At 43.5% G+C, this 27,907-nt stretch overlaps 1 protein-coding gene across 3 annotated transcripts in view; it reads left to right on the plus strand.

Annotated features, from left to right (window-relative positions):
• RIN2 (Ras and Rab interactor 2) overlaps positions 1-27,907 on the plus strand; it is a 224,551-nt gene that overhangs the window by 93,659 nt on the left and 102,985 nt on the right. Inside the window, exons 1-2 of one of the 3 annotated variants that reach the window (XM_043602979.1) lie at positions 1,718-1,819; positions 21,574-21,666. In XM_043602979.1, coding sequence (XP_043458914.1) covers positions 21,610-21,666 — 57 coding nt within the window. In that variant the 5' untranslated portion in view covers positions 1,718-1,819; positions 21,574-21,609. Of the gene's footprint in view, positions 1-1,717; positions 1,820-17,910; positions 18,007-21,573; positions 21,667-27,907 lie in introns of those variants that run through there. The other 2 variants (XM_043602978.1, XM_043602977.1) reach the window with 2 other exon arrangements.

A 27,907-nucleotide genomic window follows, 5' to 3' on the forward strand; every position in this document is an offset into this window, starting at 1 on the left:
TATTTGGGGAGTTTTTAAAAAATTATCATCTAGATTCACCTTGCCGTTTACTATACCACTCTGTATGGTCTATGAAATCTTAACAAGCTTTAGTTCTACTTTCCTTTCGAGTATCTGAAAGGCTACCTGAAGAACTTGAATTAACTTGTCCCTTTTACATCAAAGGCACCTGGGAGCTAGGTGCATTCAACAGTTTGCTGTGTTTACAACACCTTTATACGCCTAGACATCTGCTTATTTCTGTGGTGTAAATGCTCTAGCTGTCATGAATTTCCATCTACCAATGCAATGTCATTGAAGGTGGAGTTGAAAAGAAGCTTATAGTCATTCTTGTGAGCCAGTATTCTCTAGTTCCAGAACATCATTGAGTGTGTGCTGCTACCTTTTATGGATTGTGGTCATGATGTTCAAATTACGTGCTAAGAATGTAGAATTGTGGTCACTAAGTATCTCTGAAGGGCTTGAAAGATCAGCTGAAACTATAATCCCTGGAGCCCTGATATTCCTTGAGGGTGCTTCACAGGTTACACAAACTTTAATTCAATTTTCTTTTCCAGGGCCATTTGGGTGGCTTGGTTGAGCGTTCAGCTCTTGGTTTCAGCTGAGGTCATGATCCCAGAGTCGTGGGATGGAACCCCAGACTCTGCACTGAGCTGCACTCCACTGAGCATGGAGCCTGCTTAAGATTCTCTCTCTTTTTTCCCTCTGCCCTTCCCTTCTGCTCACACATGCTTTCTCTCCCTCTCTAAAAAATAAATAAATACATTTCTTTTTCAAAGTTACATTTTAAAAAATACAATGAAAGAATACACATGTAGTAAACATATAGAGAGGTATGTGGGACTGATGAACACTGAGTGTAGAATTTTTGTGACTCCTGAGATAGAAAAGAGGCTATGGTGGGTAAGGAATTTAAAGGGGCTGTGAGTACAGAGGTGTGCCATACTATCTTTAAACTTTGTTGTAGATCTTAAATACTGCGTAACAGATTAACAACACCCACAAATACATTTTATATCAAATTTCAAACCTCTAAAAAACGCTAATGTCAAATTTGCTGCCAGACTAAACTTATTTTGTACAAGTGATGGAATAAAGCTTTCTCTTGCCTTCTCTGTGTAATTACACATTTCCCAATGTTTCATGGGGAGTTTTAATGTGCAAAAACATTAAACTGTCGCTGAGAATCTTGTTTTATTTTATTTTGTATAACAAGACAATGGAATCTGTTTTTAAAATTTGAAGTAATTTCATACTTAATAAATGTTGCAGGGGCACCTGGGTTGCTCAGTCGGTTAAGCATCTGACTCTTGGTTTCAGCTCAGGTCATGATTCAGATCAGGTCACGGTTTTGTGGGTTTGAGCCCCACATCAGGCTCCATGCAGAGCCTGTTGGCATTCTCTGTCTCCCTCTTTCTCTGCCCCTCCCCACTCACATTGTCTCTGTGTCTCTCAAAATAAATAAACTTAAAAAAAATGTTGCAAATAGTTCAAAGAATCAAGTATGCCATTCATTTATACAGACTAGTAAATTGTTAACATATTATCACATTTGCTTTATCACTCTCTCTCTCCCCTACACACACACACACACACACACACACACATGCACGTACACGCACGCACACACACCTTTTTCTAAATGGTTTGAGAAGAAGTTGCATGGATCATGTCTCTTAGTGCTTCAGTGTTTTTTGTTTGTTTTTCAGTAGGCTTCATGCCCAGCATGGAGCCCAGTGTGGGGCTTGAACTCATGACTGTGAGATCAAGACCTGACCTGAGATCAAGAATTGGACACTTAACCAACTGAGCCACACAGGTACCTCAATACTTCAGTGTTTACTTCTTAAAACAAGGACATATTCTTATGTCACCACAGTACAGTTGTCAAATTCAGGACATTTAATAATACTTTAATCTACAGTCCATATTCCAGTTTCCCCAGTCATCTCAAGAATGCCATTTGTAGCAAGTTTACTTTTTATTTTTTGGACTGAGCATCCAGTCCAGGATCGTGCGTTGCATTTAGCTGTCATTTCTTTTTTGAGTCTTTCAATCTGAAATGGATCCTCTGCCTTTCTTTGTCTTTCAAGACCTTGACATTTTTGAAGAGTTCAGGCCTATTGTTTTTGTAGAGTGACCCTCAGTCTGGCATGTCTGATGTTCCTCACAGATGGATTCAGGTTATGTGCTTTTGGTGGGAATGCTACAGAAGTAATGTGTCCTCCCCAGTGCCTGATATCAGGAGGCACACGTGGCAGGTAACTCTGCTGGCTGGTTATGGCGGTGTCATCCAGGTTTCTCTGCAGTGGGAGATTTTTCAGAGCCATGATTTGACTAAAAATGAGGGATGAATCCAGGGGGGCTTATTGAGACCTTCCTGGGCCATAGCTCCAGAGTTTGCTCTGAAAATGTCAGCCAGCTGGGTGAGCCAGCCTGCTTTCTAAGCTGCAAAGCATTTTTGTGGCCCCAGGAAAGGGCAGCATCAGCAGCCTGAAGTGTCTGCATGTCTGGCGTGAGGCACCCTAGTGCTCAAAGAGCTGAACTAAGTTCTGCGACAGGAACCTTCACCAAGCTTGGCCTCCAGGATGGTTGCTGAGTGTGGTTGTTCCCCTGTTTGGTGATGTAATATTTGTGCAGTGTGGGTTTTCTGAGTTTTCCCCACTTACCCGTGCAAGATAAAGCCAGTCTTTTCTCTGAGCCAGGGCTGCTGAAGTGCCAGGCCACAAACCATGCGTTGCCTGACCCAGGCTGGAACAGTGGCCTCTCACAGAAAAACAGGAAATTAGAACATATGCACTTTCCACGTACTGGCTAAATTATGAGTTTCTCAGTGGTTCCATGTGGCTTGAATAACAGGGTAATTTTCTTTCACAGAGTAAAATATTCTAATTAAGATGTATTTTATTGAATAACATTTTATTTTAGTGACTTCTTTTTAGTGTCTAGTGCCATTTTAAGTTCTATCACAGATAGATTTTCCGTAGATTTTCAGTAGGCCAAGGAAGCATGGTGTTAGCAGGGCAGATGTTATGTGCTTGTCTGTGTTTTATAGATATACTGGGCACACTCTAAATGTTAGGGAACATGCAGGGCCCTCTGGGTGACAAATAGAAACATGGAATTAGAATGTCATGGGAGCCTGTTCCCTGTGGCACCCAGAGAAGGGAAGGCTTAATGGTGGGGGCCAGAGAAGGTGGCACAAGAGGAGGTGATCTTTGGGCTGAGTCTTGAGTAGAAGAGAGTGTTTTAAACAGAGAGACTGTTACAGACATACAAAGGTGTGGCAGATGAGAGTGGGCTTGTGGGAGGGGCCAGAAATGGGAATAAAGGTTTGAGTCAGGTTGGGGAAGACTGTGTAATATATGTTACATCAAAGAGCTTGGACTTCACGTCCTAAATGTCAGGGTTGGTGTCTCATCCCGATTAGATTTTGTGCGTCAGAGCAAGAAGGGCTTCTCAAATTTGAGGGAAGCATTTCTGGGAAAGAAGACCCTCATTCACTCTTCCGAGGGAGCTTGACCTATCTCTGGATATGTGGGTGTGGGGCTGTGAAGACAGGAGCTGCTGCTGTCTTTCCACCATGGGGCACACTGAGCGTGGACAGCACTGACCCCAGGAAGCTAGAACCCGGAAGCAGAAGAAAGCCAGGGAAATAGGGCCTTGTCAAAATCATGGGGCCACGGGACTGGCCTGTGCCTCATGAAGCGGGACTTCAGTACCTCCCTTAATCACTTGTACTGCCTAGTGATTTTTAAGTTTTTATTTTGAAATGGGCCAAACTTCCTAAAAGTTGCAAGGAGAGTTCAGAGGACTCATGTTTACCATTCATGCAGATTCACCAATTTGTACCTTTTCGCCCCTTTGGCTGTATCAGTACCTGAGATCAGGTTGTATACATCACACACCTTTACCACTTACTACTTCTGTATGCCGTTTTTAAGAACAGGGGTGTTCTCTTCGTTCCCACAGTCCTATCAGCCAAGACTGAGGCTTAGTCATTGATCGAAATTACAGATACTAATTTTTTACTTATTTGAGAGAGAGAGAGAAAGATAAAGAGAAAGTGTGAGTGGGGAGAGGCAGAGAAAGAGGGGGAGAGAGAGAATCCCAAGCAGGCTCTACACTTAGCATGGAGCCCAACACAGGACTCAAATCCACAAACCATGAGATCATGACCAGAGCCGAAGTTGGACACTTAGCTGACTGAGCCACCCAGGCTAAGATACTAATTTTTAAATGTTCCCAATAATGGCCTCTAGATATAGCTTGTTTCTTTCTCCAATCAAAGATCATGTGTTTTTTTAGAGGTTCAGGTCTTTTTAACCTGGAACACTTTTCAGCCTTTCTTTGTCTTGCATGACATTGATATTTGGCAGAATCTGGGTTTTTTATGTAGTGTCCCTCAGTTGGTGGGGTGTGTGTGATGTTTCCTTATGACTGGATTCAGGTTCCACACCTTCTGTTGGAATACGCTATAACTGACATTGTATCCCTGGGGCATCGGGTCAGGACAAATGTAGCATCTGTCTACCTGCACTGGGGATCTGAACTTTGATCATCCGGTCAAGGTCTTATGTAGTTTCTCCACTGTACAGTTACTATCATTTCTTACGCAGTTAATGAGCAATCTGTAAGGAGACATTACTGTTTATTTTTAAATCAATTTGAATTGGATTTTCTGTTACTTATAACATGAAAGCTCCTCACTGATTCAAGAGCCCATTTATATTGCTGGGTTAATTGCTGGTGACCACGGGGAAACAAGCAAGGGATTAGGATGAGAAAAATAGGAGTTTCTTAAAAGCTTTAATTGTGGTCAGGTGGTAGCAGAGCCAGACCAAAGTGCATGGGGATCTTGAGAGGATAAATCATTTGGTGACACTTCTTAGTCTTTGAATGTATTTTGGAAAAAAAAAAAGAAAGATTTTTGTGTCGATAAAAATCACACCCTCTGTAACAAGTCTTTTAATTGTTGGAAATTTCCAACAATTTAAAAATAAGCCTTTCATTTTTTTTACTACTCTTTTTAAAGTTCTATTTATTTATTTTGAGAGAGAGAGAGAGAGAGAGAGAGAGAGAGAGAGAGAGAATGAGAAGAGAATGAGAATGAATGAGCAGGAGAAGGGCAGAGAGAGAGAGAATCCCAAGCAGGCTCCATGCTATCAGCACGGAGCCCATTGCAGTCTCAATCTCATGAACTGTGAGCTCATGACCTGAGCTGAAAAGTTGGTCACTTAACCAAATGAGCCACCGAGGCGCCCCTTTTTTTCATTCCTCTTAACTGGATAATGTTAGTTATGTTCACAAAGGATAGTGGTTGTTTACAGGGACACACAACATTTATTCAAAATATGTTTATGCATTTTTTTCCTGGATTTTATATTGACAAAAATGTTCCCATTAATTATAAATTCAGTACTAGTTGAGCAGGATTCTTTAGACAAGCAGTGAACCAGGCTCAGAAATAGAAATTCCATACCATTTACTGGGAGATGATCTCAGGGAATGCCAGTAGAAAAGTAGGGACAGGAGAGAGGGGAGGGAAAGCAGTCCTTAAAGTGTGTTATTTAGCAAATGTGTGCATGTTTTTTGTCTGCGTGGTGTGTGTGTGTGTGTGTGTGTGTGTGTGTGTGTGTTCATGTTTGCATCCATCCATGATTGTCCATGATTATCCTGCTGTCCACACTAGGTGTGTGTACCCAGACCCTGAGATAAGGCTTCAAGTGCATATAGTTTTTGGGGAGGTAAGGGGGATGCTGTTGGCAGGTTTGGAAGTGAGAAGAAAAGGCAGCCACTAACTGATAAGCCAGCCCCCACTGGAGCACCTGAAGCCCAATCTCATGAGATAGTCCTGGGAAACAGTGTAGAGCAGGCACCTCGGAGTTCTCCCACCTGACAGATAAGGGAGCAGGGTCAAAGTGAGGCAAATCACTATTGCTGGTGAGTATCGGTGCACCGTGCATGATGTGGCTTCAGAATCTTACCTACCTGGGATTGCCAATTTAGGCCACTTTCAGCTCGCTGGTCTAGGTTGGGCAGTGTGACGGGCAGTGACAGAATGCCTGGAAAAATACTCACCCAGGGTAGGCCGAAGGTAGTCAGGAGTGTTCTCTGTCTCCACTCGGGTGGGATCTCTGAGATCTGTGCTCTGGAGGGGGCAGTGCCAACCTACACACGTCACTGCTGAGATTGGAAAATTGGATTGGAAACAGATCAAAAAGGGACCCTGAATACCTAACCAGGAATATGGATATTCAATTCTAAAAACTGTGCTGCAAGCAGGGAAGCAGGAAGCTGGGAAAGGACGGTCCCTTTGGTGTGGCATGTTTGGGCCGCGTGAATTGGAGCAGACGCAGACAGCGGGGGCGCACAGACATTAGGGAGCTGCTGAAACCATTAAGGCTGCCGCCGCCCAAGGTCTGAGTGGTTGTGGAGAATGGGAAGGGAGATGACAGCCGTTTCGGCCAGAAGACTCTGCAAAACTGTGCAGTGATTGATGGGCCGAGTCAAGCAAGTTTTCAAGCCTGGTGCCCTCATTAGCAGAGGGGAGCGGGACTTCAGAGGAAAGGAATGTTAAGTGGAAAGTCAGCATTCAATATTCAGAGCTGCATTTCAGAGCAAGAAACCAAGAATGAGTGATTCTTTACTTTTTTGTAGACAAGTATTTCGGAATTCAGAAAAACAGGTAGGAAAGCAGGAAGAAGACTCAAGATTGGGTTTTGTTTTGCTTTGTTTTGTTTCTAAATTGGAACCATATGAAATGCATAGCTGCAATCCAGAAATCATGCACAAGTCTGCCAACTGAATGATTTGACTTCTGTCTACTCTCTTTGTACACCTCCCTGAACTAATAAAGGGGATAGAAATTAATCAGAAACAGGGAGCAGGAAAGAAAAGGAAACACTCAAGCCCTAAATGAGAAAACAAAGCCTTTGGTTCCTGGAGAAAGCTTTGGTTTTGGCTCAGGTCATGATCTCACGATTCGTGGATTCGAGACCCAGTGCAGTGTTTGCTTGGGATTCTCTCTCTCTCTCTCTCTCTCTCTCTCTCTCTCTCTCTCTCTCTCTCTCTGCTCCTCACCCTCTCTTTCCCTTTCTCTCTCAAAATAAATAAACTTAAAAAAAATAGAAGTGGGGTACCTGGGTGGCTCAGTCATTTAAGCATCCTTCTCTTGGTTTCAGCTCAGGTCATGATGTCATGGTTTTTGAGTTCAAGCCCCACATTAGGTTCTGTGCTGGCAGCACGGAGCCTGCTTGGGATTCTGTCTCCCTTTTTCTCTGCCCATCCCCTGCTTGCTCTCTAGCTTTCTCTCTCAAAAATAAATAAACATTAAAAAAATAGAAACTTCCAGCTGTAGCTGGCACTTCCAGTGCCATTTGGGGTGCCTGGGTAGCTCAGTCACTTAAGCATCTGACTCTTCTTTTCTGCTCAGGTCATGGTCTCATGGTATGTGAGTTCGAGCCCTGTATCTGGCTCTATACGGACAGTGTGGAGCCTGCTTGGGATTCTCTCTCTGCCCCTCCCCTGCTCTCTCTCTCCTTCAAAAATAAATAATAAATACATAAATACTTCAAAAAAAATGCCATGTAACATAAGATGCTCTAACAGGCAAAGAAACTAGGGATATACAAGTAAAAGCCCTTTGAAAATCAAAGTGCCATATGCCAACTGGGTCACTATCTTTATGATCATGGGGCATTAGCTCTGTTATATCCAGACCCTACCATTTGGGTTAGGCCAATGGAGACTATGAGAAGGATAGTTTGGCCCAGCATTGAAGCAGATATAAACGATCTTTCCTGACTTTTAAAAAAATACTTTTTAGTCTTCAAGGGTAATAAGCAAGAGGGTAAGGTCTTCGGGGAAATAAAAGCATTAACTTCTAGTCTCCTTTTTTGCTGGAGACCTATTACAGATACCCAAAAGATCGAGACCTTGTTTTGCCAAGATAATCAGCTTTGGGGTGATTCTAAGGCATGTTATGCAGTTTCCTATTATCTGCAGTAACTTGAGGTCAGTAGAAGCTGATTGGAGAAGGTCATAATATATCCTCAAACCTAAAACAAGCATGCATTTGGGGGCTTGATCTCACACACAGGGCTGAAGTGTTTTTCAGTGCTTACTCAGTGTGTTTTGACCTCTAAGATGATGATGCTGGCAGGGGAAAGGCAGCTGGTTTAGGATTGAGATAGGATTGGAGGAGGAGTCCAAGATGGAAGACCCAGAGTGAGGGGCTGTAGTGTTTTAGAAGAGCCAAAGGAGGAGAGAAGGTGGAGGAAGGAGTACAATAGCCAGAATGCTTTTAAGGAGACAGCATGGCCTCTTGAACTGGAATTAAGAGCTCGAGAGGAATTAGGACGTCTTAGGGCTGTTGGATCCAAGCCTGTCTCTCTTCCCCAGTACCACCAGGGTATAACTAGGGCCACTTGGGGCTGAACCTTACACTTCTGCAAACCAAGTCCAGGTGAGGATGGGAGAAAACCAAACCAGTAGTGGAGCCTTTGTCTATTCTCTCATGGGCCCTAAGATGATCCAACCTGCCCTAAAACCTAGGCAAGAGAGGCCACTGCCCTGGGCTATGTACTTCATCCCACTCAGCCTCATCACTCCCCATGGAAGAAGAGGTCCATGGAGGCAGGGGTTATGCCATTCTGGACACTGCATTGCTCTTCCCTTATTGTTCCAGATGCACAGCACTCTGGAATCCCTGCCCGCATGCCCCAGGCCTGATGGCATAGCCCACACAGGCTGGAAGTTTTGTGGACGGAATCCGAGGTGACAGTTGGACAGGAAGGCTGGGGTGTCCACAGAGCTGTCAAGAGAGAAGAGAAGAGTGACAAGCCATGGGGCAGGTTCTGGATGCCCCATGTGCCCCGTTCAGCGCAGAACACTGAAGAGTCTGAATATTTAGACATTTTTTAAATGTTTATTTATTTTTGACAGAGTGAGAGGGGATTCCTCTCTCCCTCTCTCTCTGCCCCTCCTCCACTTGTGCATGCACATACTCTCTCTCTCTCTCTCAAAACAAATAAACACTTTAAAAAGAGAGAAAGAGAATGAAAGAGAGACAGAGAAAGAGCAGGGGAGAGGCAGAGAGAGAGGGAGACACAGAATACTAAGCAGGTTCCAGACTCTGAGCTGTCTGCACAGTGCCTGATGCGGGGCTCGAGCCCACAGACCATGAGATCAAGACCTGAGCTGAAGTCGGATGCTTAACTGACTGAGCCACGCAGGTGGCCCAAGAGTGAAAATTTTAAATGGAAACCTGACCTTCCAAGTCCTTGGAAAGAGAATAGAACACAGTTTGTCTTGGTAAGAGAATAGAACACAGTTTGTAATCTTGATTTATAATTAAAAAAAAATTCAGACATAAATAATGTCAGCCTCCATTTGTCTTCTTGCCCCAAGCCCTGAAAGTATTCATGCCTACCTAGCATCCCCTTGGGAGCCATGAGAGTCCAGACAAGGTCAATGGCTCAGTGCCTCCACTATCCGCTAAGGTGGATCCACAGGCTTATTTGACCCTGCATCCTTTGATCTTCTTTTTCTAGAAGTCTGACTCCAAGATCATCATTATTATGACCCAAAGCAGTCTCCCTCAGATGTGTGTTTGTGCTACCCTCAAATACTCCCAATGGAAAAGGGGCAATCCAACTGCTTCCCTTCCCCTTTTGGCCCCCATAATAACCATGGCTGCCATAAGCATGGGTCAGACACCTGCACAAGAGGATAGGATTTGGGTAGACCATAGTGAGGAAAACCATGTGTTTCAAAGGGAGCCTGCAGAGCCTAACGGAAACTACTTGGTAGTTTGGTAGTAATATGGGATTGGATTTGTAAAATGCCCCAGTCATATGTACTTGTCTCTCCCAGCAAAAGACGTGAATGCCGTTGGTCAACGAAGAGAGACTAAAACATGCCTGAACTGCAAAGGCACTGTTTCTGACACAAACCACCTCATTGGTGATGGCAACAGATATCATTGACAGCCTTACTATGAGAGCTTATGTGAGTTTCCACAACTCTTTTGTAGACACATAAAATATTAACTATTTTGGAGAGCAGCTGTTTCTTTATGCATTATCCTTGATAATTTCTGGATACTGGCTGTAAGATGGTATTCATACATGGTAATTGGGCATTCACAATGTATAGAGGTGTTGTGGTATTTTTTTTTTTTTGATATTGGATGTTGTGCTTCTGCTGACCATCCCACATGGAATCTGCAAGCATAGAAGGATAATATTCTCCAGAGGAGGCTCAACTGTTCTCCAATGCACTTAAAAGCAAGGATGGGAATTTTCAGACTCTAATGCCCATAACACATGGATGTAGGTACCTGCACAAACACAGAGAAGTCCATTTGCTCAGCCAGTTATATTTCATTGGGAGTTTTGCATCTGTTCTGGTGGATTTTTTGTTTGTTTTGTGGTCTCCAATGAAGATACAATGGTGTGGACACACACCTGGAGACCTATAGAATTCTGATTTGTGCAAAAATGAAAGAGCCAAGAAACATGATTGGCTAGGTAATTGCAGAGAACAAAGTGAGTCTCTATATGATAGAGAGGAAAGGCCTCCAGATCATAGACCCTATAGGAGAAATCCAACAACAGAAAGAACATGTGGATTAAACGTCCTTGTGTTTCAAAGTGGTATAAAGAATGTTTTTTTCCAGCATGTTATGTGGATTGACAGCAAGCTATCTTGTCATTCTCAAAGTTACAGTTCTTGTCATTCTTGAAGTTTATATCTTATTTTGTCATTCTCGAAGTTATAGTTCTTCCTATTATCTTACACTTTTGATGAAGCCATTCCTTAAAAGCCCTTCCTTTCAGCCTTGATGCCTTCTCTGTAAAATCTCATGCACTTACTTATCCCAGAGACACTTATTGAGCACAGATGTGCCAGGCACTGTGTTGAGTATTGGAGCTACTCCTCTGAATAAGGCAGATGGGATCCCCAATGTCTGATGGGCAAAAGGAAGATCTTTTCTTCTCCTCCTCTTCAACCTGTAAAGAAATAGAACCTACGGAGTCTCAAATAATAGACTGAACATATGGCTTCCTTCAGGTTTTCTTGATGGGATCACTCAACTTGGTTGAGATGATAGTCAAACATATTTCAGGTCTTACTAGGAACAAATAATGTGGTTTCATGGCTAAAGCATTGCTTTCAGTCTAGAGATCTAGTTTCTTACTTTGCTATCTTGTATTACCTCGGTGTAAAAAGAATCAAATCAAAGCAACCGCTTCAGAGACGTTGGGGTTTCGAATGGGTAGATTAAATGAGTCATGAACTGGAGTCACCCCTACCCTCACTCAGTAGAGCTGATAGTTAGATTTTCATCAGTTTTGCAAATTTGTTGATGTCCTGTTGGTAGCCTGAAATTATTCATGATGAGAGTATTTATCCCATAAAATAGGCAACTGCTAAAATTTGGGGCTTTTATTCCCCAGAAAGCCAGCTGTTAAGCATTTTCTAGCACATCCCTGTTTAAAGGGAAGGTAGATATCCTAATGGTGAAGTGGAAAGTTTGAAAAGATGTCAACACATACAGGATCAAAATGAAGGGAAAAGAAGCAAATTAGTACATGAAATTCTAGGCAATTATTCCCTAGGGGCTAGTTTAATCTCTGTAGGGATGGTGTCCTGCTTTTTGTGCTTCAGAGGTGGTTGTCATGACGTTTTAATCTAGGACTATTTTATTTTATTGTGACAAGAACACAACATGAGACTTAGTTTCTTTTAAAAATTTTTTTATATTAAATATAATTTATTGTCAAATTCGTTTCCATACCACACCCAGTGGTCTTCCCAACAGGTGCTCTCCTCAATGCCCATCACCCACTTTCTCCTCTCCCCCACCCCCATCAACCCTCAGTTTGTTCTCAGTTTTTAAGAATCTCTTATAGTTTGGCTCTCTCCCTCTCTAACTTTTTTTTTCCCTTCTCCTCCCCCATGGTCTTCTGTTAAGTTTCTCAGGATCCACATAAGAGTGAAAACATATGGTAACTGTCTTTCTCTGTATGACTTATTTCACTTAGCATAACACTCTCCAGTTCCATCCACGTTGCTACAAAAGGCCAGATTTCATTCTTTCTCATTGCCAAGTAGTATTCCATTGTGTATATAAACCACAATTTCTTTATCCATTCATCAGTTGATGGACATTTAGGCTCTTTCCATAATTTGGCTATTGTTGAGAGTGCTGCTATAAACATTGGGGTACAAGTGCCCCTGTGCATCAGCACTGCTGTATCCCTTGGATAAATTCCTAGCAGTGCTGTTGCTGGGTCATAGGGTAGTTCTATTTTTAATTTTTTGAGGCACCTCCACACGGTTTTCCAGAGCAGCTGCACCAGTTTGCATTTCCACCAACAGTGCGAGAGGGTTCCCATTTCTCCACATCCTCTCCAGCATCTACAATCTTCTGATTTGTTCATTTTAGTTTCTCTGACCGGCGTAAGGTGGTATCTCAGTGTGGTTTTGATTTGTATTTCCCTGATGAGGAGTGACGTTGAGCATCTTTTCATGATGTTTATTTATTTTTGAGAGAGAGAGAGAGAGACAGAGTGTGAGCTGGGGAGGGACAGAGAGAGAGGGAGACACAGAATCCGAAGCAGGCTCCAGGTCTGAGCTGTCAGCACAGAGCCTGACGCAGGCTTCGAACTCACAAACCGTGAGATCATGACCTGAGCTGAAGTCGGAAGCTTAACCAACTGAGCCACCAAGGTGCCCCCGAGACTACTTTCTTAAAGAGGACATTATGTAACCATTTAGACTGTGTGTATGTTCTTCTCTTTGGTCCCCTAACCACGAAAGCTGCTAGTGAACAAAACATATTAGAAGAATAAAGAACATTGAGTTTGGAATGACAGTAGTCGATTGCTGAGCAACAGAGTATTCTATGAGTCCCTGGGGATTATTGCTTCCACCTTTCTCACTGATTATCTAAGAAATACAAAATATCAGTATTGTAACCAATTCATAATGAAATAGGTGAAGCCTCACTGAACATCATTTGTGATTGATCCAAACCTGACTGGTGAATTGCATTTGTTTGGAATTTTTGATAGTGGAAAGAAAATACCTTGGTCTGAGAAAAATTGCACTGGCAGAAGAAAACTTTACTGTCTAAAAATGTGCAGACTCATCGAATAATCTTGCAGAATGTATAGTCAAAATTTAACACAGAAAATTTAGTACTTGATAGAAATAATGAAAACAATTACCACCACCTTACAGGGCAGGAATGTTACACAGTAGTGTTTCATGAAGACAAAATTCTGTTTGCTCAATCACATCTTTGATGTAAAGTTTACAAAGAGCAGAATTCATCTCTAAAAACTATTTTCTTTAAAATTAAAATTAAATGTGTACCTGTATGGAGAAATAAAGACTCCCAACACCTTACCTCAAGCCATACACAAAAATTAAATTGAGATGGGTCATAGATCCAGGCATAAAAACTAAGATGATAAATCTTTGGAACAAAACATATAATATTTACTAGCTTTAAATTCTTATATCCGGAAAGAAAAAAGGTACAAAATTAAAAAGAACTAAAGAAAGTTTGAAAACAGTTTAACTGCACTGTGTAAGAAACTAACCAAGGACTTGAGATGGTTTAATGAAGTATGCTCCAGAAAATATTTTCTCCATGAAAATGATCAATATTGGTATAATTCCAATGGAAATATTTGTGTGTGTTAAACATTGAGTTAAAACCGCCTTGAAGACACAAAGTCTGGATTAAAATAACAGGGTAAAAACATCTTTACAACAATCCACAACTCTGTCTCATGAGCAGAAAGCTGCATCCATTCCATTTTATTCAACTGAGGAACATAAATTTTAAAAAAATAGAGGTAAACACCCAGCAAAGCTTCCATGCAACTTTGCAGTGTTGATAAAAGAAGTAGAAATGTACCTTTTGTTTGTCCTTTTCACCCTGAAATTGAAGCATCTTCTTTTAGATGGCCAAAGGTGTCCCTCTCCTATATTCATCGAAAAAATCCCCATTGGGGCACCTGGGTAGCTCCGTTGGTTAAGTGTCCGACTTTGGCTCAGGTCATGATCTCGCGGTTGGTGGGTTTGAACCCCACGTCAGGCTCTGTGCTGACAGCTCAGAGCCTGGAGCCTGCTCTGGATTCTGTGCCTCCCTCTCTCTCTGCCCCTGCCCCGCTCGTGCGCGCTCTCTCTCTCTCTCTCTCTCTCTCTCTCTCTCTCAAAAAATAAAAAAAATAAACATTAAAAAAAATCAGTCCCCATAAGATGTGACATCATTAAGTTCTGCTGTGGTTTGACAGGAGTTTGTCTTTATCGGTGTGTGCTTTATTCTAAGATTTTTGAATTAAACATTTGGTAAGATGCTAAAAAATATTTTAAAACTATACTTGCTTCTGAGAACTCATGATTGTCTTTCTGAAGCATTCTGGTCAAAACATATTTGATGGAAAGGAACATAAATCCACCCGAACTACTAAAAAAAAAAAAAAGGAATATTTATTGTCAGGATACAAGATGAGTTGAACCTTGGCCTGGTGGAAGCTATAAGGCCAGCGGTCTGAGGCCAAGACTCAAGATGCTCCTTTACACATGTGCATTCACCCCTCCTGGCCCACTGTGGACCAGTAGCCCCTCATATCTGCTCACTCAGGATGTATGTTTCCCATAAATTATTTTCATTATTTCTATCAAGTTTCCCATATGGCTCCAAAACCAGCTCTCAGGCATGAGCACCTACCTTGTGACTCTCAGCTCAAACTCTTGAAGTAGAGGATTCTACTTCGTCTTAGAATGGTCAATTTTAACTTTGCTGGTCCAATCAGCTGAGGGGATGACATGGGCAGAATCACTCACGTTGCATATCAGGCACAACGTGGGCAGGGCAGGTGTTCTACAAGGGGTGTGGGTGGCTCAAGCAGGGTACCTGAATGACGTGAGCAGATCCATGGGCACTGGTGAACTGGAAGAGCTTATATCTCATCTAAAGAGAACACTCAGAGTCAACCAGTTTGGGTTATGCTGGAATGATAGCTCAGTGTGACCAGAGAAGCTACATATCTACATTTTATGCAAAATGTCCTGATTTTTAAAAAGTTGCCAGTTGTAGCAGCCACTGTCAAGCCCTTCCCAAATCCCTTGGGTACTTAACATTTCCATGGGTGCTGGCCTGATTTTCCACTGCCAACTTTGCCTAAGGCTCTCTTTGGCCACTGGAGCCCATTCTACACACACTAGTGGCATGATGGAAATGCTGGTGAATTAAGGCTTCCTGCAGGCAGTTGGACATTTCCTCAGCTCCCTTGTGCTTCTGTTGGAACTACTCTGGGGCATGGTCCATACTGACTTCTAGAGCTCCCCAGAAGAGTTGAAGTCCAGTTGCCCAGTAGTTGGTCATGCACTTTGTATTGGCTGCCCTTCTTCCCCATATCACTTCCCCTCCCCAACCAGTGTTTCTTAAAGGCACCTTTAATAAACGACATGGCCATAGATTCTTGACTCAGCATCTCTGGAGAGAGTTAATTCAAAATTTTTTAAAAAGTGTATCACTTAATCTATAGTATCTGCAGTGTTGACTCAATTCAAGAGCTGTCAGGTTATTAAATTAAAATTAACCACCTACACAAAATTCACCATCATATACTTCTTAGCATCATGGCCAGAGAGGCTTAGAAAAGAAAGGTCTAAGCTCAGGTGCTCACATGTTGACAGGTAAACCCTGAGGAAGACCTGGAGTGTGTGGCTCCCTGTCCATGGCCTCCTTTGGCTTAGGAGCTAATGCGGCTTACAAGGCTTCCTCATTGTAGGTGTGAAATCACTGCAGGGTGTTACCACTTAACATGTGGAGCTTTTCAAGTAAGGAGGCTGAGAAGACACATACTTTTTAAAAAAATTTTTTTTTCAAGTTTATTTTTGAGAGAGAGAGAGAGAGAGAGAGAGAGAGCACAAGGGGAGAGGGGAGAGGGAGACATAGAATCTGAAGCAGGCTCCAGGTGCTGAACTGTCAACACAGAGCCAGATGTGGGGCTTGAACCCATGAACCTTGAGATCATGACCTGAGCTGAAGTTGGTTGCTTAACTGGCTGAGCCACCCAGGTGCCCCAAGACACATACTTTTGAAATGTCAAAAGAGACTGGCCTGGGAGGTAGCCACCCTCTCTCCCTTCACAGCCATGTTTCCAGGTGGGCAGAGTGCACCAGCCTTGAGGACTGAGCCATGCTTAAGAGAAGTGGCTACCTAGGGAAAAAATAGGGATGCCTGTAGGGAAATGCAAGCTGGAGAAGCAGGAAGCTAATCGTTGAATGGCCCAAGGAGTAAAATGAGGGTGATGGGTGGGAGGTGACAGAGACAGTTTCCCATCCAAGTAAAGGAGGAGTTTCTTGACAGCTGAGCTTCCCGCCTGTTGCCCAAGGTGGCGTGCATTGCCCTTGGTGGAAGTGTTCACACCTTCGCCATGGGGGCACCAGCATGTCGTAGACTCTGGGTCTAACGTTCTCTCTTGTCTAGCAAAAGAGCGGGATGCAGCATTGAAAGCGAGAGATGGCTAATGTCCGGGAAAAGACAAGAGCCCCAAATAAGGGTCCTTGCCCCATTTTTATTAGGCTCAGAAGGCTTACAAACATGGCGATGGACGTGCACAAAGGGACAATGAATTTGTGAACATTAACTTGTGGATGGGAGGGAAAGGGGGTCTTGAGGATATTCAGGGTTAGGGGTTTGGGTTAATACAAAAGGAAATCTGGGCTCCAGGCAGTCGGGAGGAGAGTTGTTTACAGCGGACATGAGGCAGCACCTCTGTTTATCTTAGCTAGCCTAGGGACCAGACAGACAGGGGAAATAACCTGAGGGTTGACAAGGCACCTTTTCTTTTTTTAACCATCTCCGCTCTGGGCTGTTTTGCCTGCAGTGCAGCCATCCATAGTCCAATTCACCAGTTTACCTAACCTGGCCCTATCCTCCCGTGAAAGCAGCTTTTCTGCTACAGTACTAAATTGGGGGTGCTTCCCCCTGAATATCTAATCTTGTTTATTTCATATACCTATGTATTGGGCACCTTTGCGCCTGTTCCTATTTTAGGCCTTTGCCTCTCTCTCTCTATTCTGGGGGCTCTGCACCCCCTCTCTATTTTGGAGTGCCTTTGCACCTCCCTATTCTTGGGGTGTCTTTGCACCCCCCTATTCTTGGGGTGCCAGTCTGGTTTACCCAAACTTGGGTGTGAGCATTTTATGGCTTTGTATTTCTTTATGCTTTGTTAACCCATTGGTGTAAGCCCGGGGGATTCCTAGGCTTATCTCTCACACCCGCAAAGCTAATGCAGCGTGGATATGGTGAGAGTCTCTGGGAGGCACCAGTTTTCCAAGGATGCAAGGGGTGGACCTCCAGTGCAATTAACCCCGTTGTCGGGCCAGTCCTAGGAGTGGCAGAAATGCTCCTTGATTAAAAAAAAAAAAAAAAAAAAATTATTTGATGGTCCTGGGAAATTACTCCTGGGAAAATTGAGGTACTGAATGTTGTTTCCAATTCTATTTAAAAATACACTTATTAGTAAGAGGGCTGGGAATACAGTTATTTGCTTCTCATTTCTTCCAGTGAACTAGTTTCTCTTTTAAATGAAAAAATTGCATAATCTTAAAACTTAAGAGAAAAAAAAAAGGTTCACTATCAACTGAGGGAAAATCAGTGCTGGACAGTGATACAAAATGCTTAAAGAAAAAAATTTTAAAAATTCATGTAATTTGAATTGTCAAGCCAGAGCCTGGAATCGAGTTTTTCTGTCCAGCTTGTAAAATCCCTGGTAATACAAAGATAATTATGGAAATATTCAGAGACTTTCCCTGGATCCAGACACAGAGCCGCCCCACTGGCTTTTACCTCTTAGTAAAGAGGAAAAGCATTCAAAAGACAGACCTGCCGTCATTGGAGCCACTTAAAGAACGAGCAAAAAGGTGACGTGCATTTCTCAGGATTGGCCTTGACCTGACAGGTCCCCAGGGGTGAGTCATTTTCTCCTTCTTCAGTCAGTTTGGCTGTAAAATAATTATAATAACGAGATCTTGTTTACTAAGAGCTGAAGTCCACTTCGCCTTGTCTCATTCAGCTGCCAGGAAGGAGAGGAAGAGAGGTAGTGATTAGAAGGCTTTTGTGGCTAACTGTCGTAGCAGCTCGGTGTTGAGAACCCATGCCTTGAATAAGCGAAGTCTCTTGTAAATTGGACTTGTGAGTAGTGGGTGCCCGTGTAAGTGTCCCTCTGCTTCTCCTGTGGGTCTGCACTTGTGACCTGAAGCAAACAAATAGGAAGGGTAGTTTGACTAAATAAATGGAGAGGGGACAGGGTAGGCGGGAAGGGGAGGAAGGAGCCTCCATCTCGGTCGGACCCTCCATCTTGCCAAGATCTGGCCTGTGGCCAAGTAGAGCAAAATCTGCGAGAGTGCCAGTGGCTCAATCGAGCCCCACTGATCAGTGGCCTGGAAGCTGGGCACTCGGTGTCTCTCTCCCTGCAGCCAGTCTTCAGCCAGGGTCCGGGCGGTGGTGCCTCAGTGCCTGTCCTCAGTGGCTCTCAGTTGAACGAGCTGGACAGTGAGCCTGGAGCCTGGACTGACCACTCAGTGAGTCCTTTACGCTGAAAATTCAGAACAGACCTTCACCTCAGCAGTGGCTCTTGGGGCCACCTGAGAAGCCACGGCTAGGTTTACTCTCCAGTGGCAGAGCCTGGTGTGTGTGTGAGAGAGGAATACTCACTTCCTGCCTTTGTCCCTTAGCTGACTGGAGCAGCCGGCTTCGTTTACATTCCTCTAGTGGTGTTATTGAAAAGCCTTGGCAGCTCCCAAATGTCCCACTAGGGCTTTTCCCCACCCCACCCCACCCCCACTATCTTTTTTTTTTTAATTTATTTTTTTCTAGCTTTTAGCTAGCATCTGGAAAGATCCACTGGATGCAATGGGCTCATTTTTCAAGAATCCGCTTTACCTTCAGGGAAATCAGGAAAGGAGCAAGCTCTCAATGTATAAATGTGGAAGAATTTTACAACCTCTCAAACTACTGCACCTTTTTTGTTTCAGTCCAGCATGTTACTGGAATGGTTTTAGGACGGAACTGCTAGTGTAACCCCTTGGGGTAGGGAGGGGTGAGGAGCCATGAATGGAAAGAAGTTATCCATTTTAAATTGTATTACAATCTGTCCTTATTGAGTTAAAGTCTTAGAGGTTATGGTTTGGGAAGGAAACTTGTTACAATGGTAAGGAACTTAAACCAGAACTTTTGGGGGGGATCTTAAGAACTATATATATATGGGTTTTTTTTTTTTTAATGAGAATAATCTATGATGTGCTGCTGTCCGCTTGGATTTCATTCAACTGGAAGGACCTGTGGTCGTGCTTGGCAGCCTGCTCTTATCACCTGCTGTCATCTTCCTCCTGGAGCAGCCTTTTGAAGAAGGAGAGAGGCAACCTGCATTTTCCTGAAGAAATGTGATAGGTCTGCCTGCCTGGCACGCACGGAATCTACACTGGATGGTTCCCTGAGGACCGCTTGAGGTTGAAGTGCTTGCATGCAATTTTCAGGCAGCTATTTAAACTAGTAAACTTCTGGAATCCAGACTGCTCCCTGGCTATAGGCGAAATGCCCTGCCTGTCATGGCTCATCAGAAGGGGTTTGTCTATGGAAATCTTAGGAACAGAACAAAGAGACTTCGATCTGCATGAGGAATGAAGTCTTGGCTCTTGCCAGCAGCTCCTTAACTGCTGCATGATGTCAAATCCCTCGCCTAGAAAACGTCTGAAAGGAAAAGAATTGCACATTAAGCTTGGTTTCAGGAAGTGTTCTTTCTTTATGTGTGTGCTTCTGCATGGAAACAGTTAATCATGTGCTCCCTAAGGTTACGGTGTGGCTCCCTGTCTCCTCTTAGTTCCGAACACAGCCCTGTGTTTTCATTCCGGAGTCGCTCCAATCTGTGGACTTTGCTAGTAAGTGATGAACTTCAAAGGCCTTGGAGCTGGGGTTCCGTTCAGCTGCTGAGCCTGACAACCTGAAGATCCAGAGTCAGCAGAATTGCAAAGGAGAGCTCCCGTCTTCTCAGGAGGTTTTGGAATGCTCGCCTCCTTCCCAGCAAGTGGAAAGCAACACAGGGAAGGCACCTCTGAACCTTTACAGAGAGGGAGCCATGGAGGGAAGACTAAATTAGCGAGGGTTCCCCGGAGGGATGGGTAGCACTGCGTTACTGTCTTCCTATAGATGAGATTCTACAGATCAACAGAGTCCCCTATGAATGTGAACATAGGGGCAAATCTTGAGGCCAAAATGAGCCTCTTGCCAAAAAGTATTCTTTGCTAATGCACATGTAGCTCTCTGCTAAGTAATTATGCTTTTCCACTTGTTGAAATGTCCCTTTGGTGCTATTGGCTCTCTGCCCACCCCCACCCCCACCCACCCCCACCTCCCCCACCCCCGGCAATAATGAAATTGCTTTTGCAAATTGGCAGCAGCTACTGTGGCTTTCGCTTTGGTGCCTCCCGACCCCACCCCTGCAGCTCAACCCCCTTTAATATTCCTTAATGTGGCGTGACCTGTTTTCACTTTATTGTCCTTATACCATGTTGGTGATGGTCAGGACAAGCTTCGTCTTAAGCGTGTTATGGCAAAGAGAAGAGACTGTGAGCAGGAGAACAGTTTTATACTTGCTCCTGGCCCAGCCTCCCTGGGTAAGGAAGGTTTAGGGATGCCCCCCTCTCCAGGTCTGCACTGCATGCTGGCTGGGGTAAGGCCAGCTGCCTGGGTGTGCGTGTGTTTTACTTAGGAGTGGACACTGAAGGCTTTGTAGCCAAGAGGGAAGATTATCGAGTTTTGATGCTCAAGTGAGGGAAATTCCAAGCTGAAATGACCACAGTTATGATTCAGAATCATATCATGCCTTTAAATTTTTCTCTGCATTCCAAAGTGCACTGCCCCCCTCCCCTTGGGTTATCATGGAGCTGTTTCCGTGTTGTTTCTTATACAAACTTATTTCTGTAAACAGGGACGTAGGATTTCATCTCAATCTTTGATTTCTAAGGAGAAAATAAAGGGATTTATTCCCAGTGCCCTTGTGTTGACCTTGCCTGGGGGAGAGGGCTAGCAGAGCTGATGATGACCTCATCTCATTCCGGCAGGATTTCCTGGGACATGCAGGGCCTCATTCTTCTGCTGTCCCTCTGTGTTCAGCCACATTAAGTCCATAAGCTTCAGAGCAGATTACGGTGACATCTAATATCGGTCCCTTTAGGACTTGAGCATGAGGTCAAGCAAACATACAAAGCAATCATTATACTTTCTGCAGTCCCAGAGACCTTCTGCGTCAGCTGGAGAAACAGGAGGTGGGGCAGTGAGGTGGGGCACAGACTAGGAACTGAGCTGTCTGGAGCAGGAAATCAGCCTGAAAGGGGATGGAAGGGCTTTGGTGGGAAATAAATGGCACTGTGTTGTTGACGGAAAAAGATCTTGGCAGGACTGTTGTTGTGAGTGTTCTGTGGCTTAGAAAGGAATTTCCTACAGGCTGGACTAACCATTAAAAATATCTCTACCTTCAGGAGTCCCGGGCGTCCAATAGAGCATCGCTGGGGGAGATGTCAGCTTGGACCATGGGTGCCCGCGGTCTGGACAAGCGAGGAAGTTTCTTTAAGGTAAAAGGAAGCCTTGATTGGGATTTCTAATGGGCAGACTTTCTCACTTTGCTGGGCTGCTTGAGGAGCTGCGGAGTGAAGCCTGTTCTGAGCCAGCTCTGGAGTGGGGGGTGGGGAGCTTGCCTGAACCCAGCTGCGAGCTGTTACTGGGTTTACAGTAGGTTGGAGTTTTTGTGACCTAGTGATTCCAGACAGGCCCAGGATCTAGGGCCTGCGAGATGCAACCCTGTATAAAACAGTTGAGGCAATCTTTATCTGTTCCTTTTTCAACTGGATGGTTTTATGATAGAAGCTGGATTTTGCATTCCAGTCAATCGATGCTGTAGGCAAGTGTGTTTTGCACGTTACTTGACTGTATGAATCACGTAGGTCCTCTTTAAAGAACAACAACAACAACAAAAAACAGATTCCTGGGCCTCACCCTAGACTGATTGTTATTTACTGGTGTATTTTATCAAATACTTAGAGGCCTCTTATGATCAGGCAAGAGAGAACCAAGGCATGATTAAAACTGTGCCACTCTCCATATGCATATAGATGTTAATGGGTTGAAATTACCTTGCTAGTTTAATGAGATTCTAAATGGGTATTTTATATACTCTGTGTGTATGTTGTAAATTAAGACTTGGTGGTCATTTCAAATTTGCACTTGGGAATTCATTTCCTTCTTATGGCTTTTGCTTTGTATAAAAAACAAGATCATGTAAAGGAGTAGAAAAACGGAGGTAAAATGTGCATTTGAAATCTGTCATAGGAAAGTGTTCAAACATCCTATCTTTTTCCTCAAAGGAGGAATAACACAGGAGCCTCCTAATTACCGAGGAAAACAGACAATGTTTACTAATTCTCCCATCCTGATGGGTTGCAAGTGTGTATTAACTTGCATGTATATGCTTCCCATTTGCAAAAGACTAAACCAATTTACTATGTCAATTTTGGACTCCATAAAAATCTATCAGAAGAGCCTTGTTGATACAGCAAAGCTAAATTCAACAAGCCAACCACAGTAAGGAAGGACATCATCAGGACACAGTCCCACTGGTGTGCAAGTGGGAGGACGGGAGACATCTTCATAGGGTTCAGAGGTCTGGGCTTGGGTCCCTTAAGCTGTATTTTCCAAGGCAGAGAATTGATCGGATTTCAGCAGAGTATGTGGCATAATAGTTCCGGATTGGTGGATTCAGCAAGACAATGGTCTTGAATAGAATCTTGGCAAGTTAACTATTGTTTGATGAGCAAGCTTTTCCCAGGTGAGCAAACTGTTTGCCAGGACAAATTGTCTTGTAGGAATTTCCTGCAGCAAATAGCAAAGTGATTTGTTGGTTTAAAGCCTTAACATCCTGGGTACGAATATCCTGGAAGAAATAGTTATGTTGACACAGATGGTCTTGATTCTCCGTCCTCATAGTTATGTGATGTGGATGTAGCCAGCTCTGTTCTTCATTCGTTTACTCAACTTGGAATAAAGCTGTACAACATCCACCCACTTGAGGCAGACGAGGGACTTTTCAAGTCTCTTATAGACCAGGCACTAACCCACCAGGCTCCTGACTCATCTCCAGTTCCTGGATCCTGTGTTATGTGGAGATACTTACTTAATCCTGGTAGAGGGGACAAACCCACCCCCCTCCTTAACCCAAGGCGCTGTCTACATCAGCCTAACTATTGGTTAGTCTGTAATTACCACCTTATGCTCAGGAAATATGGGGCGGGGAGGGGGGTGGAATCTTACATAGCAGTTAGACTTTATAGTCAAAGCAAAAGAAGAAAATCAAGTATGGTCAAAATTGCCTTTGAAAATTCCTGAGGGAGGGTCCATATTGGACTCAATACGACCTGTTGATTTCATGGTAGCCAGTGTGTCCTGAAGTCCTGGGGAGAAAAAAAATTTTTTTTCAGTTGGACAGCAGGTAAAGCAGTTAACTTGTATTTCTGGGCTATGTCCTATGAAAGAATCAATCAGGCAAGAAGTGAGAGGCCTGCCTGACCCCAATGAAGACAAGTCTTGCTCATCTCTCCTGCGTCACATGTCCTGGAAGAAAATGTTGGCCAAGAGGTCTGCACTGTTTAACTTGGTATCGTCTTTCTTTTTTTTCTTCTTCTTTTCTTCCCCAGAGCTTAAATTGTTTAAGTTACATACTCCAAGGTAATGGTACATTTTATACTTCTTTTCTTTCTTTTCTCTTCTTCATAGATAATATTATTCTTTATGATGACTATTCCATAATTAATGATGGAGTAGTATTAGTTATTATAATATTAAGTAAATAAATATGATTGTTAGTTATTATTAATGATTTCACAATTTAGGCATGTAGTTATCCGCAAGGATGAAGTCAACTGCCCTTTGGACACAGGTCAGGTGGGTTAAGGCACCTTTGTGTCTTGCAACTTATCTGAGTCATTTCCATGAGCCAGGATAGATAGAAAACCACAAACCGAAGCTTACCAGTTGGTTAGCAATTCTGATTTTGAAAATACAAATTGAATAAGGGAAGATAATGATGAAAAAGAGGCCTGGTGATTGTCTTTCAATTATCTACACTTTACACAAAATCACATGAGCCCTAATAGCTGAGAAATGTGTATGGAATTCATCTGTGAGCCAAGAATGTAACCAAGTATTCTTACACTTCATGAAATTGTCCTGTCTGGTTATAGGGCATCACTGATGTTTGGGAAGCACAGCATGGCAGTAAGAGTCATTCCAAAATTTAGCCCTCCCCCCACCTCCCTAGGTATATGGAGTCAACCTCAGGTCTCAAAGTCCACTTCTTCAGGAAAGATTTTTCAGGAACACCACATTGGGGTATATATTCTCAGAGCCCCATTTACTTCTCACATGAAACATTATTTTCTTTTATGACTTGTAATGTGTTTAGTATTGTGAATATTTGATTGGCTACTGAAGATTGTCTGAGCATTCTGGGGTGGTTGAGAGTGCCCCATGGTTATTATTCATGTGGAATCACATCCTGGAAGCCTGGCCACAGAAATCCTATCCTGGACAAACACATTTTCCACAGTCCTTCCCATCGTGAAGCACCATCGTGAATTTTTTCAGAAATGCGTCTTCCTGGTCTACAAGGTGTCCATTAAAACATATACGGGGAAGCAGGTGATGCCCTGGACAAAGCAACCAGAGTTATCTGCACGTCAATATAGAAGTGAACACCTGTTACTATACATTTCAGGATGTATTGTGTGAAAGAGCTTGTGTAAGAAAGACATCATCTAGGCTAGAAAAGCTCTAGGTGGTTCTGCACTAGCAGACAAACTCAAAGTTAGCTTTGATCCCTCCTTTCCTGAATAACAAAGCTTCCTCCAAGCCACCCACACCCCTTCCCCATTCAGAGGCCCAGTTCTGGCAGATTCCTCTCAAGTCACCAAACTCCCCACCATCCTCCTTCCTCTACAGACACTTTCCCATTTCTGTTCTCATTCTTTCATTTCTGGGCACTACAGATGATGCCTTTAATGTGTCTGTACTACCACCAGGCGTGTTTATTTCCAAACCATCCCATCATCCATTTCGCCTGCTTGCAGACTCTGGCTTTATGCTGGGCCCAGGACTGGTCAGTATTCTTTACCTTGACAGTTGAGGTCTTCTGGCTCTCCTTTCCCTGCTTCTTCCTCCACTGGTCCTACCACTTGGGTCTGCTGCTGTGGTCCAAACCTGCAGGTGCCCAGATTCCAGGCTTGGCCCATCCCTCCTCCTCCCCCTCACCTTCCACCTCTCCCCACCAGGCTCCTAACTACCCTTCCAGGCTGACATAGACACACTGTATCCATTGACAAAGGAACTCACATGGTCTGAGCTGATATCTACCTTTATTTTTGTCTGAAGATAAAATTGTGGTAGATGGCCTAGCTATGGCTCCAGCATGGTACCAGGAAGTAAACTTCAATTCATACATAACTTTAGCTCTGCCATGAGTGATTTCCTCTGTCCTTTTGTTGCTGTTTCCTTGCCCCCGAGGGGGCAGCCTCTTATGGCAGAGAACAATTCCAGAAGAGGACCAGTGTGTATTGCCCACTTAACAATCCAATTTCTTCCAGGAGTGCCTGGGTGAGCCTGCCCTGTGCCATGTACAAGTTGGTAGAGTTCTCTGTTTCTCAGTGACTGCTTCCCAGCCTCCTTTGCCCCCAGGACAGGAGAACAGTTGGTCTTAACTGACCAGGAAAAAAATACGTTTGGACTCCAGGGATCCTGCCCTCCTGTGTTTCCCAACCGCTCCCTTCTACGGGGACACGCTCTGAGCCTGGGCTCACAAACCAGCTGGGAAGTTTGAGGGCACAGTTCAGCAGCAGAGGCTAAGTTTGAGAAATCCTTTTTTGGTCATTTTGAATGGTTTGGATAACAGGTGCATCATGTTTCAGACCTTTCAGAGAAGCCATAGAAGAGAGCTCTCTGGCACCATAAAGAATAGAGTGTGACTAGTTTTGAAGAAACCTGATTGCTAAAATGTGACTGTACAAAATGGATAAACCAGAGGTGATGATTCACTTCACCCTGACTGCCTTCCCTTAACTATCAGTCTTTCCTCAGCATTTGAAATGTTATTCTGTTTTCAAAAATTCTGTCTGCAGGCAGATTTTCAATCATCCAGAAGTGGTGCAATCGCACACCTTGGGTGATTCCCAGCATTCAAACTTCCAGACTATTCTTGGTGTGGAGAGTCATTTCTTTCAGGCACAGTCCAGTACAGCAATTCACTGTTGTGTGACCATGGACAGAGATTGCAGGGGCTTGAAAAGTAATGAATGGAACCAAAATCACATTTTAGTCAGTAATTTCATTGGACAAATCCTTACGTGGCTCTGTGGACACTTAAAAGCCAAAGGTATGAGCGCCACACCCTTTAATCTTTTAGCATGGCCCCTGGACAGTGAATGGACATCACCTCACATGCCAGACAGCCAGGGAGGCACCATGTACCAGTCTATACTCAAGAAAGGACTAAGCACCCTGCAGTGAGAACAAAATAGAGATTAGAGATTTGGTCAGAGCAGATGACATATTGATAATTATTCATAATAATGTTGCAAAGCATAGCTGACATCAGTATTTGGTGTATCTTTTGTTTTCCATAAATAAATTCTTCCCAGACGCTTAAACCTGGAGAGGGCTTAGAGAGGTGCTGTCCCTTGGAAATATGAAGTCAGCTACAGGGGTCATTTTAAATGTTCTAGTAGCCACATTAAAAAAAAAGTGAAATTGATTTTAATAATATGTTTTATTTAACTTAGTATATCTAAAATATTGTCATGTAAATGTGTAATCGATATGAAAGTATGAATCAGATATTCTATATACTTTTTTTTTGTACCATGACTTTGAAATCTGGTTTGTACTTTACACTGAGCACATCTCAATTCAGACTAGCCACACTTCAAGTGCTCGGTTGCCACATGTGGCTGGTGGCTGCCGTTTTGGACAGTTGGAGGGCTACATTTTGTGTTGTCTAAACCACCTCCTGTTACAGATGGGTAAACTGAGGTCCAGGGTAAACTGAAGTGCCAGGACTGGTTCATCTATAGGACTGATGGGAACTGGACCTGACTTTTTCCTGAGGCACCCTACCCTATATAGCCCACCCAAGGGAGCTGATCCCTTTCCCCTTCTTCCAGTGGGATTTCCCAGGAAACTCCATCCAGAGAGGTCATGAGGACAGTGATGTCTCTTTGGAAGAGAGGTTGGCTTTTTTGGATGCACATGCTTGTCTCTCACCATCTGCTCCAGATCCCTCCAGGACACATATCAGTCCCCCAGGGCATGACTTTCTAGGAATGCCATCATAATTATTAGACAGCAGTTCCCAGTTGTGTTTTCAAAAAGCGATGGATTTCATGGTTTTATTGGATAGCTTTTCTAGCACATTTTGGCCATTCATTTCTTTCTTCTTCTTTTTTTTAAAGATTTTTTTAAATGTTTATTTTTTTTTGAGAGAGAGAGAGAGAGCACACAGACATGTGAGTGGGGGAGGGGCAGAGGTGGGGGACAGAAGATTAGTAGCAGGCTCTGTGCTGACAGTGAGCCCAATGCAGGGCTCATGAACCATGAGATCATGAGATCATGACCTGAGCTGAAGCTGGACGCTCAACTGAGCCACCCAGTTGTCCCTGGCCATTCATTTCTGATATTAAATATTACATTTTGGGCTGCAACACATTCTCACTTGCTTTAAGGAACTTTTTTTTAAAAAAACAAAATCAGAAGTAAAATAGATTTCCTTGGTTC

Source organism: Prionailurus bengalensis, chromosome A3, assembly GCF_016509475.1.
Source record: "Prionailurus bengalensis isolate Pbe53 chromosome A3, Fcat_Pben_1.1_paternal_pri, whole genome shotgun sequence".
Lineage (NCBI taxonomy): Eukaryota > Metazoa > Chordata > Mammalia > Carnivora > Felidae > Prionailurus > Prionailurus bengalensis.